Source organism: Oncorhynchus mykiss, chromosome 23 (assembly GCF_013265735.2).
Source record: "Oncorhynchus mykiss isolate Arlee chromosome 23, USDA_OmykA_1.1, whole genome shotgun sequence".
Lineage (NCBI taxonomy): Eukaryota > Metazoa > Chordata > Actinopteri > Salmoniformes > Salmonidae > Oncorhynchus > Oncorhynchus mykiss.
In genome coordinates this window covers 23,453,551-23,468,988 of record NC_048587.1, presented here as the reverse complement: position 1 = coordinate 23,468,988, position 15,438 = coordinate 23,453,551, and the positions used below count along the sequence as shown (strand labels likewise).

Sequence of the window (15,438 nt, the reverse complement as noted above, 5' to 3'; positions counted from 1 at the left end):
TGATTTGCTGTCACAATACCCTACTTCACACATGCCGTTAAAAAGCACTTATTTTTCATTATCTCCAGTGCAATACCTGTGTTAACATATATGAAAACAGCACGTTTCTCCATTTTGTAGAACAAAATATTAAGTTAAAAAGTTTGACCTGATTACATCATCAAAAGTAAAAACCTTTTAAAACAGGGATTTTCTAACACTATCAGATTCGCAGTGGTGTAGGGAGCAAGAAAGTACCCTCCCTTGTTATGTCACAGAGAAGCATTTTTTAGGACCTTCTTTTTTTGTAGACATTTGTAGACACTGGTTTAGTGCTGGAGATGATGAATATGAGGTTGAAAAGTGGTGGAATTTCCTTGTAAGGCATGTCTGTCTACTGTACCTTCTGTGTCCTGGGCCCAGCTGTAGGTGGCCAGACAGAGAAGTGCCATGTCTATCCCCAGCCATCTGAAGTGACAGGACCCCCGTCGCATCTTCTTTCAAACGTTATTGCTTGCCCACCTGGACAGAAGGAAAAGAGAGACACTTTCAATTTACTAGTCAGAGATAGCGCATTTGAGCCCAGATATCCCTGTCCAGCACACACCTGTCCAACGCACACAGACACACAGACACAGACATAAATGCACACACACACACACACACACACACACACACACACACACACACACACACACATATACAACATTATTATTATTATTTGTCAGGACGTTACATGCTTACGCACACACTTGCAAGCCCACATCCAGACACCAAGACAAACAGACACAGAAACAGACAGACACGCACACACACACACACACACACACACACACACACACACATATTTTACATATAACTAGCAGATTACAGAAGGGGAAAATGGAGAGCAAACCCATGCAGCTGTTTTCTTCTTCCACATTTCTTTCTTCTCCTTCTTCCACATTTTTTCCCACAACCTATTCTCTCTCTCTCTCTCTCTCTCCCTCTTTCTCTTTCTGCCTCTTCATCTCTCTCTCATCTCAGTGGTGTTCCATTTTGAAGCTAGGTTAATTTCACACAAATGCCTATCTGTCTTAACAGGGCTGATCAGGAGACATTTGAAGCCAGACTTCAGTGCCTAGGAACCCTGGAGAGGAGGGCCATCTTTCAGGATTCTCCCTAGATGACATCCTGTCTGAGCCTTAACTGTCATATCCTCCCTGTCCCCATGAGGATAAATAAATCCATGTGACTATAGGAGAAGAGAACAAGGGGTGCACAAACTTGGAGGCATTGTGACTCAACTGAATGTTCTCCTGGCCCACAAGGTCGACAAAGCAATGATCATGTTTCTAGCCACAACCCAGGCTTTACTGTGACTCTAAAGGAACATACTGACAGGAACATACAAGGGGAAGATGGAGGTGCAAGGAGAGAGTTGATGGTTGATGTCCTGTCTCCTTAGCTTCCTTTGCTTATCAGAATTGATCACAAAACTACCCCAACGGTATGATGGAACACAGAATGTGTATCCTTTAACTATGTCCTTTGCTTTGGATGAGACTGTTTCCACAAGGACAAAGGACAACATATGGGGAAACTAAAAAACAACATGATTCTCATCCTCTGTACACACAAAAATAAGGGTTCTAAATAGTACCAGATAGTGGTTCTTTGGTTTGTAACGAGCGAAACCCTTGTTGGTGCTATATTAAAACACTTTTTAAAGGTTCAATAAAGAACCATGTTCATAACATTCGAATTGGAACGTGTATGGTGTTATAAATAACAATTTTTTAAAAAGGGTTTATAAAGAACCAATCCAAAAATATTCAATATTGCACCAAAAAAGGGGTTCGCTATGGTTACAACCATTTTTGGGGCTATATAGGACCATTTTTTATGGTTATTTATAGAACCTTTATGGAGAATGATTCTATAAAGAACCATTCTCAATCGGAAAGGTCATTTGTAACCAACTCCATATTAATGCCCAGGATTTTGGAATGAGATGTTTGACAAGCAGGTGTCCACATACCTTTAGTCATGTAGTGTATGTGTGTGTTTTCTATACCTGTTCGCTCCTCTCCCTGTAAGCTTTACAGACGACCCCCACCCCTTGGCTGCAACCCTTCTAATTTAGTGTACCCTGTGCGCACAACCCATGTGGAATTCCTGGTCTCTGGCAGCATTTGGAACTGCCGATCTGTGGTCAAGAAAGCCAAGTTCATCTAAGCATATGCTGCCCTTCAGTCCCTTGACTTTTTGGGTCTGACGGAGACATGGCTCATCCCAGTGAACACTGCTTCTCCAGGTGTTATCTGACTACGTTTTCTCTCATAGTCTGAGAACATCTGGTCATCGCAGTGGTGGCACAGGGCTACTCATTTCTCCTATGTGTTGTTTAATTTATTTTTTAATTCCATGCTGTCACTGTCACTTGTCTACTCAAGCTTAAAATTGTTGTCATATGTTGCCCACCAGGTATCCTTAGAGTTCCTCAATGAGCTTGACACCTTGAAAAACGAATTTCCTGACGCTGGCTCACCGCTCTTCGTACTTGATGACTTCAACCTACAGACGTCTGCCTTCAATTAATTTCTTTCCAACTCTCTCTTTCCCCTCCTTGACTCTTTTGACCTAACCCTTTCTAAGTCCCCTCCCACTCACAAGGCAGACAATACACTTGACATCATCTTTACTAGAGGCTGTCCGCCTACTAATCTCAATGCAAACCCTCTCTGGGTCACTGATCGCTACATTGTTTCCTTTTCTGTGTCCCTTTTCTCTAACCTTAGCCAATCAGCCCCTACCCAGATGGTCATGCGCTGTCGCAATCTTCGCTCTCTATATCCCACTATTCTCTCCTCTTCTATCCTATCATCTCTCCCTTCTGCTAAATCCTTCTCCTCCTGTCTCCTCTTCGGCTATACTCTCCTTCCTTTCAGCATCCTAAGACTCACACTGTCTCCTTTTCTCCCGGCCGGCTTGGCCCTTATCTCCTGCTCCGTAGTTGAGTGATTCATTGCGGACTCACAGAACAGGGCTGCGAGCAGCCAAGTTAAACTAAACTTCCAGAGGAACAATCATCCTTTCTCTCCCTCCTCTCTACCTTCTCTTCCTCTGTATTCACTGTAAATACCACTTTCTATCGCTCTAAATTTCAAGCTTTTGCCTCTGACCCTAGGTAACTCTTTTCCACCTTCTCCTCCCTCCTTAATCTTCCGGCCCCTCCCCTCCCTACTCACTCTCTGTGACGACTTAGTCAACCACTATGAAAAGAAGGTTGACGACATCCACTCCTCATTCACTCAGCTTATTGAGCCCACTGGTCCCACTCACACATAACTACCCTACGCCTTGACCTCGTTCTCCCCTCTCTCTCCAGATGAGATCCTGCGAATAGTGAGGTCCGACCTGCCCACTTGACCCCATCACCTCCTCCCTTATCTAATCCATCTCTGGAGACCTTCTCCCATTCCTCACTTCCCTCAATTCATCCCTGACCACTGTCTGTGTTCCCTCTGACTTCAAAATGACCTGAGTTGCTCCCCTCCTGAAGAAACCAACACTCGACTACTCTGACGTCCACAACTGCAGACTGGTATCCCTTTATTTTCTTTCCAAAACACTTGAGTGTGCTGTCTCTGACCAAATCTCTTGCTCTCGCTCTCAGAACGATCTTCTTGACCCTAACCAGTCAGACTTCAAGACTGGTCACTCAACCGAGACTGCTCTTCTCTGTGTCATGGAGGCTCTCCACACTGCCAAAGCTGACCCTCTCTCCTTTGTTCTCATCCTCCTAGATCTATCTGCTGCCTTCAACACCATGAACCATGATATCCTCCTCTTAATCCTCCCATCACACTCAGGCCGCTCCTACCTGGTGATGTGGAGAGGATCTGTGTCTGCACCATGTACTCTCACTACTTGTGTCTCCCAGGGCTCGGTCCAATTTGACCGTAACACAGCAGGAGGGTTAAGAACAAATTCTTATTTACAATGACGGCCTAACCGGACGATGCTGGGCCTTTTTAAAACAATTCCACCCCCACCCTCAGTTTAGACAGGGCTTAGACCAGGCCTGTGCAATTATTTTCCATGGAAGGCCACATTAGAATACATTTTTCCCATCGTGGGCCAGAATCATATTACAGGATTTTACATGTGTATGACTGTGTTGACAGATATATCTACTGTAAATCACGTCCAGATATGCTACTTGTTTTACTTGTTTAACAAGTACAAAAATAAACCACATCCATGTTCTCCTTTTGGTAGGTATTTTCATTTTTAAACATGCAATGAACTACACGGAGGGAAAAGTACTGTACACTCTGCATTCAGCACCACGGACAGAACTAACTAACAAAAACATACGAAAGAGAGAGCGCTCAACATTACATTTCAACTAGAGGTCGACCGAATAATCGTAATGGCCGATTAATTAGGGCCGATTTCAAGTTTTCATAACATTCGGAAATCGGTATTTTTGGCACTGATTTGCCGATTCTTTTTTTTTTTACACCTTTATTTAATCTTTATTTAACTAGGCAAGTCAGTTAAGAACACATTCTTATTTTCAATGACGGCCTAGGAACAGTGGGTTGACTGCCTTGTTCAGGGGCAGAAGGACAGATTTTCACCTTGTCAGCTCGGGGGATCCAATCTTGCAACCTTACAGTTAACTAGTCCAACGCAATAACGACCTGCCTCTCTCTTGTTGCAATCCACAAGGAGACTGTTACGCAAATGCAGTAAGCCAAGGAAAGTTGCTAGCATTAAACTTATCTTATAAAAAACAATTAATCATAATCACTAGTTAACTACACATGGTTGATGATATTACTAGATATTATCTAGCGTGTCCTGCGTTGCATATAATCTGACTGAGCATACAAGCATGCAAGTATCTGACTGAGCGGTGATAGGGAGAAGCAGGCGCGTAAACATTCATTCAAACAGCACTTTCGTGCGTTTTGCCAGCAGCTCTTCGTGGTAAGTCAAGCATTGCGCTGTTTATGACTTCAAGCCTATCAACTCCCGAGATGAGGCTCGTGTAACCGAAGTGAAATGGCTAGCTAGTTAGCATGCGCTAATTGTCGTTGTGATGCTGGTTCTAGTCCAGTGAGGAGCGAGGAGAGGGACGGAAGCTATAATGTTACACTGGCAATACTAAAGTGCTTATAAGAACATCCAATAGTCAAGGTTAATGAAATACAAATGGTATAGAGGGAAATAGTCCTATAATTCCTTTAATAACTGCAACCTAAAACTTCTTACCTGGGAATATTGAAGATTCATGTTAAAACCTGTTGGGGCTAGGGGGGGGGGGGGGGGGGGGTGGGGAGGAGGAGTTCCCTAAAGGGAACACCCCCTCCCATTCAGCTGAAAAAAATATTCTTTAGAAATATTTAACTTTCACACATTAACAAGTCCAATACAGCAAATGAAAGATAAACATCTTGTTAATCTACCCATCGTGTCCGGTTTTTAAAATGTTTTACAGCGAAAACACAACATATGTTAGATGACCACCAAATTCAAAAACACACTGAGTGATATTTCACAGTCACAAAATAAATAAATATAGATAAAATGAATCACTAAACTTTGATTATCTACATCAGATGACACATCATGTTATACATGTATTGTGTGTTTTGTTCGATAATGTGCATATATATGTAAAAAAAAATCTCAGTTTAGATTGGCGCGTTGCGTGCAGTAATGTTTTGATTCCAAAAAATCCAGTGATTTTGCAGAAATACTCACAATAAACATTGATAAAAGATACAAGTGTAATTCACAGAATTAAAGATAAATGTATCCTCTATGCAACCGCTGTCTGATTTCTAAAAAAAACTTTACAGAAAAATAATAATCTGAGAACGGCGCTCAGAACCCAAAGAAATAGCCGCCATTTTGGCGTCAACAGAAGCTACAAGAAACACTATAAATATTCACTTACCTTTGAATATCTTCATCAGAAGGCAGTTCCAGGAATCCCAGTTTGACAATAAATGACTGATTTGTTCCATAAAGTTCCAAAAAGCCCATAATTTAGCAACTTGTTGTTAGCTTGTTCAGTCCAGCATTCAACCCTCAAAAAGCATGAGCAATTCCTCCAGACAAAAATTAAAAAAGTTCCGTTACAGGTCGTAGAAACAAGTCAAATGATGTATGCAATCCATATTTAGGATGTTTTAAACATTAATCAGCAATAAGGTTCCAACCGGAGAATTTCGTTGTCTGAAGAAAAGCATAGGAACGCAAGAACACTCTCTCGTGACCGCGTGTAATGAAACCGAGGCTTTCTGCCAGACCACCCACTCAAAGAGCTATTATGAACCCCACCTTTATAGTAGAATCATACCACCAGAATCTAAAGACGGTGACATCTTGTGGAAGCCCTAGGAAGTGCATTCTCATCCCTATCTAAGGTATCTTCTCACTTCCTGTTTGGATTTCTTCTCAGGTTTTTGTCTGCCATATGAGTTCTGTTACACTCACAGACATAATTCAAACAGTTTTGGAAACTTCAGAGTGTTTTCTATCCACCAGTAATAATACTATGCATATATTCCCATCTGGGAAAGAGTAGGAGGCCGTTTACTCTGGGCTCGCGTTTCATCCAAAAGTGGAAATGCTGCCCCCTAGCCTCAACAGGTTTTAAAAGGAACCACCAGCTTTCATATGTTCTCATGTTCTGATCAAGGAACTGAAACATTAGCTTTCTTACATGGCACATATTTTACACGGAACATATTACACTTTTACTTTCTCCTCCAACACTTTGTTTTTGCATTATTTAAACAAATGTAAAAATGTTTCATTATTTACTTGAGGCTAAATTGATTTTTATTGATGTATTATATTAAGTTAAAATAAGTGTTCAGGTTTGTTGTAATTGTCATTATTACATATAAATAAATAAATTAATTGGCCGATGAATCGGTATCGGCGTTGAAAAATCATAATCGGTCGACCTCTAATTTGAACTACTCAATCAGTGTGAGGAGTGAACTCTCTGATGGGCATTGACTAGAGCAGTGAAGTCAGGGAAAGTTGCTGATGTCCCTATGTGCAGTATAACTGAGAGGTGAGAGTCAGCACGATAATCTGTGCCTTGACTTGTTATGTCATGACTGAAAATGTCTTTTCACATACATAAGTTGACCCAAACAGTACAAACATCTTCTGGGCGTGACTTCTAATCTTTGGAAAGTTTTGTTCATCGAGAGATGCATAGAACCTCGTTAGTGACATTGTTTTGAATAGTTCTCCAATCACTGCATCAGACTGAAGATCGATAAGCTCAAGTTACAGGTCAGTGGGAGCGTTATTCACATTGAAGGTGAAAGGAGAAGAAACCAACAGCATGTCATTTTCCAACACTTTGAAATCCTCAAAAGGGATGACAAAACTCAATGTTCAAAGCACGCAGCAGCGATGTATACTTTTCCCGCTGGTCATCTCATAGGAGACAGACTAGTAGTGTTTCTGAAGGTGGGTGAGATTGTTGGCTTCTAGTTGGTGGGTTACGAGGAGTAATTTTTCCTTGAAGGCTTTGACAAGGCTGTACATCTGATGTGCAAAAAGGCCCTTCCCTTTGTTTGGTTCTGAGAATATGAAAATATACTTATTCATGTCACTGATGGAGTGCTGAGGTTCGGAGGGTCTACACCAGAAGTTAAAAACGTTTTTGGGATAGGGGCAGCATTCAAAATTTTGGATGAAAAGCGTGCCCAAAGTAAACTGCCTGCTACTCAGGCCTAGAAGCTAGGATATGCACATAATTGGTAGATTTGGGTATAAAACACTCTAAAGTTTCCAAAACTGTTACAATGATGTCTGTGAGTATAACGGAACTGATATGGCAGGCAAAGACCTGAGGAAAATCCATCCAGGAAGTGCTATTATTTTGAAATTGCTGTTTTTTCATTGAAAGCCTTTCCAACATACAAAGACTTATGACGCAGTTCACGATCCCTATGGCTTCCACTACATGTGGCTAGTCTTTAGGCATTCTTTCAGGCTTTTACTCTGAAAAATGAGGGTGAAACACCACTTTCAATGAGAGGACAGTGGAAATTTCCAGACATGAGTCCTGCGCATGACCGGGAGCAAGCCTTTCTTGTTTTTCCTGTTCTATTGATGAAGCTATTGTCCGGTTGAAATATGATTGATTATTTATGACAAAAACAACCTGAGGATTGATTATAAACATCGTTTGACATGTTTCTAGAAACCTTTACGGAGGTTTTTGGACATAAAGAGGGACTTTATCGAACAAAACAAACATTTAATGTGTAACATGGAGTCTTGGGAGTGCAACCATATGAAGATCATCAAAGGTAAGTGATACATTTTATAGCTATTTCTGACTTTTGTTACTCCTCTACTTGGCTGGTTACTGTTTGTAATGATTTGTCTGCTGGGCGCTGTTCTCAGATAATCGCATGGTTTGCTTTTCCCGTAAAGCCTTTTTTTGATATCTGACACCGTGGTTGGATTAACAAGAAGTTAATCTTTAAACCAATGTATTACACTTGTATGTTTTATTCATTTTTATAATGAGTATTTCTGTTTTTGAATTTGGCGCTCTGCAATTTCACTGGATGTTGGCCAGGTGGGACGCTAGCATCCCACATACCCTAGTGAGGTTAAGGGAGAAATAAAGGTTTATGGCCCGTATCACAAGTGCCCTGCATAGCAGTAAAGAACGATGTTTGTACAGATGAGTAGGAGGAGACAGCCTATGAGGAACGGTTAAATATCAGTTCTTGTGTGAAAATGTATGTCTAATGTAGCTGTATTGATCCTCTTTGAAGAATAAACTTGGTTAAGCTTCCATAGTGTCCGTAGAGTTTCTTACTCTGAGAATTAGAGTACCGTGTAATTTGGAAATCAGTTCATTCATGAGGGCCATGATGTCCACGATGAAGGCAAGCCCTGACACTTCAATAAAGAAATATATCCATGTCCTCTCTTACTGGAACACCCTACATTCATTGTCTACTTTCCTTTTCCTTGAAATCTTTGAAAAACAAATTTTTGCATGTTTTATAGCTAGCTACTATTTGTAACTGTGACGTGTGTCAGCGTGAAAGTCACTGTCTGTCCTTGTGCAGTTGTTATTTACATGTGCCTTCAAAATAAATGTCCCACAAGCAGTTGGAGTTAAATCATTACACAAAGGCCAGTATTCATTGGGCCTCGAATTTGAATAACAAATACGTTTTCAAAACTTTACTATCGCAAATTCTTTATCTGATCTGAGCATGATTCCGCGGGCCGTATTGAAACAGGTCGCGGGCCGCACACGGCCGTCAGGCCGGTCTTCCATGGCTTAACTCAAACGAGAAAAGGTCAAAAGTCTTTCCCATAAAGCTGCCTGGGTTTAACATCTTCTACTCTACAGCAAGTGAATAGCTTAATCAATTGATAGTGACAGATATAGATTACTTCCCAATGAAAGTCAGCCTCTGAATGTCAAAGAAACAAAACAAAGATATCCCCATATGCATCGGAGTCACGTCTTTCCTGAGTATTTTACAGCTTTTTTCTAGCATAAAGTATTGCGGACTAAAGCGCTGTTAAAGATCACTTTATATAATCTGATATTTTATTTTCTTCAAAATCTTACGCTACAAAATCTTATTTTCATTAATAAAAGGTATGCCTATTGCATACCCACTCATTCCCCCTCAATTTTAATTTAGGTTTCAACTTAACAAACAACCCTTCACTTACATGGAGGTAGGCTATTTAAAGAGTGCATGGTGGGTGGAGGAAATGACCAACACATCTATAGATATAGCAGCCTATAGCCTAATTTCATCTGTCAAACCGATAGGCGTACCTCTTGTTTCTTAAATAGGAAAAAATAGGCTTCATTACAAAGCCCTCTTTGTTGTTAGCCGAATTTGCCTACTTTCAGGACCATGAGCTGTTCATTTCTGACTGATTGTACAGCAGCTGCTGTTTCAAGTTTCAGAACCACAATGTAAATTACTCAAATCTGGATTATTGTGAAACAAATAAATGTGATAAATAAATCATGGGCAAGAAACATTATTGTGTTTAATAAAATAAATGATAGTAGTAGCAAGCTTTCAAAGTTGACCTCCGGGTTCTCCTCATCTTCGCATTCTCCTTCTCAAACTGAATTGAACATAGGTTACGCGCAAGACTAGACCTAATAAATAAAACAATTCTGAAGAAACCTCCGACCCTCCTCCTGATCAGCAAGAGCAGAGCAGGCCGGGGATCAGGGTTGGAATATCCATTACAGTGTGTAATGCAGCCTAGTTTTATTTACACCATCCCAGCAGCTATCTTAGAAATATAACTTTGCTCTGTGCTTCTCTGGGCATGCACTCCGTAGCCTATAGATATATAGCCGAATAAGCAACTAATCACAAAACACTGAGAAATATTGGAATTCCATCAGTTATGAATTACGTTGCCCTCCCATGGACTATATTTTTCTCCAAAATTGAAAAAGCATGACCCTCCCCCATTTTCCTCTGGCTAACCATTCTGTAAATTTTGGTCCGTCCCTTAAGGAACCGGAATGATATAGCAATGCTAATGATAGACATAACCGTCTTCTGGATGTTGGAAAGACTTTCTCAAAGTCCTTCTCAATAAATGTTAACTAGCTACAGAGTGCTTACCTGACAGAATGAGATCATGATTATTTGCATCAATCCAGTGGCCATTTGTTTTGCAACTCCATCTCATGTGTGCTACAGAAACACTGCTAACCAAACAACAGTGCTAGGTGCCTACACAGTTCAATAAAAAGATAAATAAACTCAAAAACCTACATGTACTGGTTTCCTGATGTAGTTTAAGCATTGTTGTGGACTTAAAATATTACATTTGGTTGCTTTTCATTAAAAAAAGGGTTTTTGAGAGTGAAAGTCAATCGAAACTGGCCATTTTAAATAAGCATTCTAATCAAATCTGTTTGAGTGTAACGTTGCAGGGACAACTGTAGAATGATCAAACCCATCTGTTGGTACATGTCAAAGGGTTAATGGCTTTGATAGGAGAAAACTAACAATAGATCAACAACATTGTAGTTAATCAACAATACTAGCCTAATTGACAGAGTGAAAAGAATGAAGCCTGTAAAGAATAAAAATGTTCCAAAACATTTATCCTGTTTGCAACATGGCAAGAATGTAGCAAAGCAATTAACTTTTAGTCCTGATTGCACTAAAGTAATACTGGAAGGAATGTAGCAAAGAAATTCACTTTTTGTCATGATTGCACTGAAGTAATACTGGAAAGAATGTAGCAAAGCAATTCACTTTTTGTCATGATTGCACTAAAGTAAAACTGGAAAGAATGTAGCAAAGCAATGTACTTTTTGTCCTGAATATAAAGTGTTATGTTTGGGCAAATCCAATACAACAGATTACTGAGTTCCTCTCTCCATATTTTCAAGCATGGTAGTGGTTGCATCTTGTTATGGGAATACTTGTAGTTGTTAAGGACTGGGGAGTAAAAATAAAAAATTACAAAAATAAAACAGAATGGAGCTAAGTCAAAATCTTAGAGGAAAACCTGGTTCCGTCTGTTTTCAACCGACACTGGGAGAAGAATTCACCTTTCAGCATGACAATAACCTAAAACACAAGGCAGAATCTACACTGGTTTGCTTACCAAGAGGACAGTGCATGTTCCTGATTGGCCGAGTTACAGTTTTGACTTGAACATCTACTTGAAAGTCTATGGCAAGACCTGAAAATTGATAGAGCTTGAAGAATTTTCAAAATAATAATGGTTAAATGTTGTACAATCCAGGTGTGGAAAGCTCTAAGAGACTTTCCCAGAAAGGGTCACATATGTAATAACTGTGTGAATCAGGCCTTCATGGTCAAATTGCTGCAAAGAAACCACTACAAAAGGACACCAATAAGAAGAAGAAGAGACTTGCTTGGTTCAAGAAACACAAGCAATGGACATTAGACCAGTGGAAATCTGTCCTTTGGTCTGGAGTCTAAATTGTAGATTTTTGGTTCCAATCGCTGTGTCTTTGTAGGATGCAGTGTAGGTGAACGGATGATCTTCGCATGTGTATTTCCCACCGTAAAGCATGGAAGAGGAGGTGTTATGGCGTGGGGGTGCTTTGCTGGTGACACTGTCTGTGATTTATTTAGAATTCACGGCACACTTAACCAGCATGGATACCACAGCATTCTGCAGCAATACGCCATCCAATCTGGTTTGGACGTAGTGGGACTATCATTTGTTTTTCAACAGGACAATGACCCAACACATCTCCGGGCTGTGTATGGGCTATTTACCAAGAAGGAGAGTGATGGAGTGCTGCATCAGATGACCTGGCCTCCACAATCCCCCAACCTCAACCAAAGTGAGATGGTTTGGGATGATTTGGACCGCAGAGTAAAGTGCTCAGCATATGTGGGAACTCTTTCAAGACTGTTGGAAAAACAAACAGGAATTACCCACCACTTTGCAAGACAGCATAATGTGACTTGCAGGCCTGATGTGGCCTGTAAACTATGAGTTTCAGGCCACTGTATTAGAGCAAAACTATAACCATCCCAGAGAACCATAACATCAGGTTTTCTGGGCATAACAAAGGGTGTCCCACAGAGATCGATTCTTGGTCTGGTTCTTAGTATTTACATTAACAATATTTGTTTATCTGTAAAAAAAAAAATATGACTTTATTGCCCTGCAGAAAGCCTTTGTTTAACTGAAATTGGTACTTAATTCAGGTAAAACCAAATACATGTTATTTTCCAAATCTGGTAAAAATATATCATAGCAGAACCCTTTTTGTTGCTATATATAACCTTTTTTTATGGTTCTTTATAGAACCTTTGGAAACAGGTAAGAGTTTGGGAAACCCTGATTTATAGCACCATACAGCAGTGGTGTGTATTCATGGATGCCAAGGTAAGCCAGGCTTCCCCCCCAAAAAAATGTATCAAGAAGAAGATAATAAAAAATGTGTTTCTTTCGTCTCCCTGTGTTTCTTAGTTTTCCTTCAATTCGCAAGAGGCTCGATGTATCTCACCGGAGAAAGCATCCAAGTGAGCGAAACAGCGCCCCCTCTGTCCTTGTATGTGTAGGCAATCTATATGATGATGTCTGGTCAAAAAGAGTATGACATTGTTGCTGTCCATAGCATTGAATGCAAGGGAAGCCATAGAGCATTTGGCATCCCTTGATAAAAAAGTACAAATAATAGCCAATCAGCGTTGAGCTAAACTGAGTGAGCTTAACTGTGAATGGTCCTGGCGCAACAAAACAAAGTGTCAAGGGAATCCAGTTTGGATTTGGCTTCACTCCAATCACGTCACATCGAGAGCAACATGTTATTGACAGGAACAACTTGAATTGTTGCATCTTGTTTTGTTGTTGTCCTCGGGAGGCTAGCTAGCTAGCTAAAATTGCCTATGACAACAAATAAAAGTCTGTACTGTATGACAGTCATAGACGTTTTGCGTACATGAAAGAGAGCAGGATGGCAGTTGGGTAAATGAACATGTTTTTTTCTACACTAATGCATGCATGCACACACACACACACACACACACACACACACAGAGAAATCAGAACCATGGAAAGCCACATCATATTTAGCATAAGTTGTTGATTGAACTAAATCGTTTTTTGGTATTTTTTAGTTGTCACTGTATTAGACTTATCATAGGTGATTTGATGATGTTGAAATGTTGAAGTTGAAAAGGTGCTGGAATAGTAGAGGCAGCTCCTGTTTTCTTTGCGACTTAAGGTAACACTCCGTTGTTCTAAATCAATAAGCCTAGTTGTTAATTAAGTAGTCCAAAAATGTCGGAAACATTAACTTGCTTGACCATGCTGTAGGTCATGTAATTGTTTGTTACATTGAGGACTTCACCAGACAGAGGTTGATCTCAGGTTTTGTGATGAAACAAAGGTGTGGTTGAAATAATATTCTCCCACTGTGTCTTGTTATTGTCTTGACCTTAGAACCACATGTCATGATCGCAAGGCATAGACTTAACAGGTTATAGAGCAAACAACGCAATTATCACAACACATAGGTTATACTATGGCTTTTTTCTGGCTTGGCTTCCCAAGTTATTTTACACACGCATCGCTACTGCCATACAGGTTCCACATAGAACCAAAAAAGGATCCGCTATGGATACAAGCCAAATAACCCTTATTTCAACACATTTGTATTTAGTGTGTACTGTGTGTGCGTCAACGTGTGAGAGACCTGACCCATGCACGTGAAGGCGCTATAGTGTGGTGACTCAGTGGAGAAATGTATGATTTTAGACTTCTTCTCCCCGTGCATAAAACAAAAACACAGAGCATTTGACACAGAGAGACATGAAGTGCTGAAAGCGACTGGAAGTAAACTTTGTTTTTCCTGCAGCTGCAGTTTACAGTAAAGCACTGACACGAGTGGGATATCACTCCTATATAATCAATCCTAAGTGAATGCTCATGCAATCAGTGTGCTTTAAAATATAACTTTCAAGAGATTAACGGAACGGTCTACTTTAGGCTGCTCTATGATGACGCATTGTCAGTGGATGAAATATAGTCCAAATTATTATCACATTATAATTGTTTATTACTGGCATCCCCAATACTGCAATGATTACACTGCATAGTAGTTTTATTTGAAATGAAATGCCTAGCTCATAGATTCGCACACGACCAAGCAATACATTACAATGGCTGTAGATTACAAACATTCAAATAACTAACACATTAACTACCGTTTTCACATTATTCCCTGACATAAACAAAATATTACAACGCTCATATCAAACATGAAATGATGTCTTACCATGTTGGCTCCAAAAGCACACAAATCCTATTCAGGCTGTCATAGACTGCGACTGAAACTAGAACGCATTCTCACACAAGCACAACAGCCCTTGCCTGCCCATCTCTCGCCTACACTTGAAATGGGGAGATTTAGTGGTAACTACTGTACGAGTTAGTGTCTAGTATCTTTCTGTTGCCAAGCGTGATCATCAAACATTGAGGCACTACTACGCACGGCACATGCATACACCAAACTTACTTGTTAAAATTAAAACAGAGGCTCTCTCTTTCTCTCTGTTTTAGCCAGAGCAAATTGTATTATGCAGGTGAAGCCGGTTAAATCGTATTTCCCCCCTGTCTTCCTCGTTTGAGAGCAGCACTGACCATCTCCTACTACACAGAGTAATAGGGAAGGACAGTAAAGACATACAGGTAGGGCCGCTGGAAAACGTGTGGAAAGCCTGCATTTGCCCCAGCACACTGTAAAGTCCAATGTGCTGTCATTACTCAAACCTTTTGAGGAAACCTGTTAAACTTAATATACAGTTACTTCAAGTGATTTTGTAGTCATTACTCAAACCGAAAGAGTCACTGTGACCCTGTAGGGGTCCAGATTTGAGTTGCATCAGCATGAACATTTTGATCAACTCCCCCACTTAG

At 40.4% G+C, this 15,438-nt stretch overlaps 1 protein-coding gene across 1 annotated transcript in view; it reads right to left on the bottom strand.

Moving 5' to 3' along the window:
• Positions 1-14,907, bottom strand: part of LOC110502464 (protocadherin-15-like) — a 278,820-nt gene extending 263,913 nt beyond the window's left edge. The window contains exons 1-2 of the mRNA XM_021580491.2: positions 14,798-14,907; positions 383-501 (exon numbers count right to left, since the gene is read on the bottom strand). Coding sequence (XP_021436166.2) covers positions 383-473 — 91 coding nt within the window. The 5' untranslated portion in view covers positions 474-501; positions 14,798-14,907. The remainder of the gene's footprint in view (positions 1-382; positions 502-14,797) is intronic.
• Between the last annotated feature and the right edge of the window lie 531 nt (positions 14,908-15,438).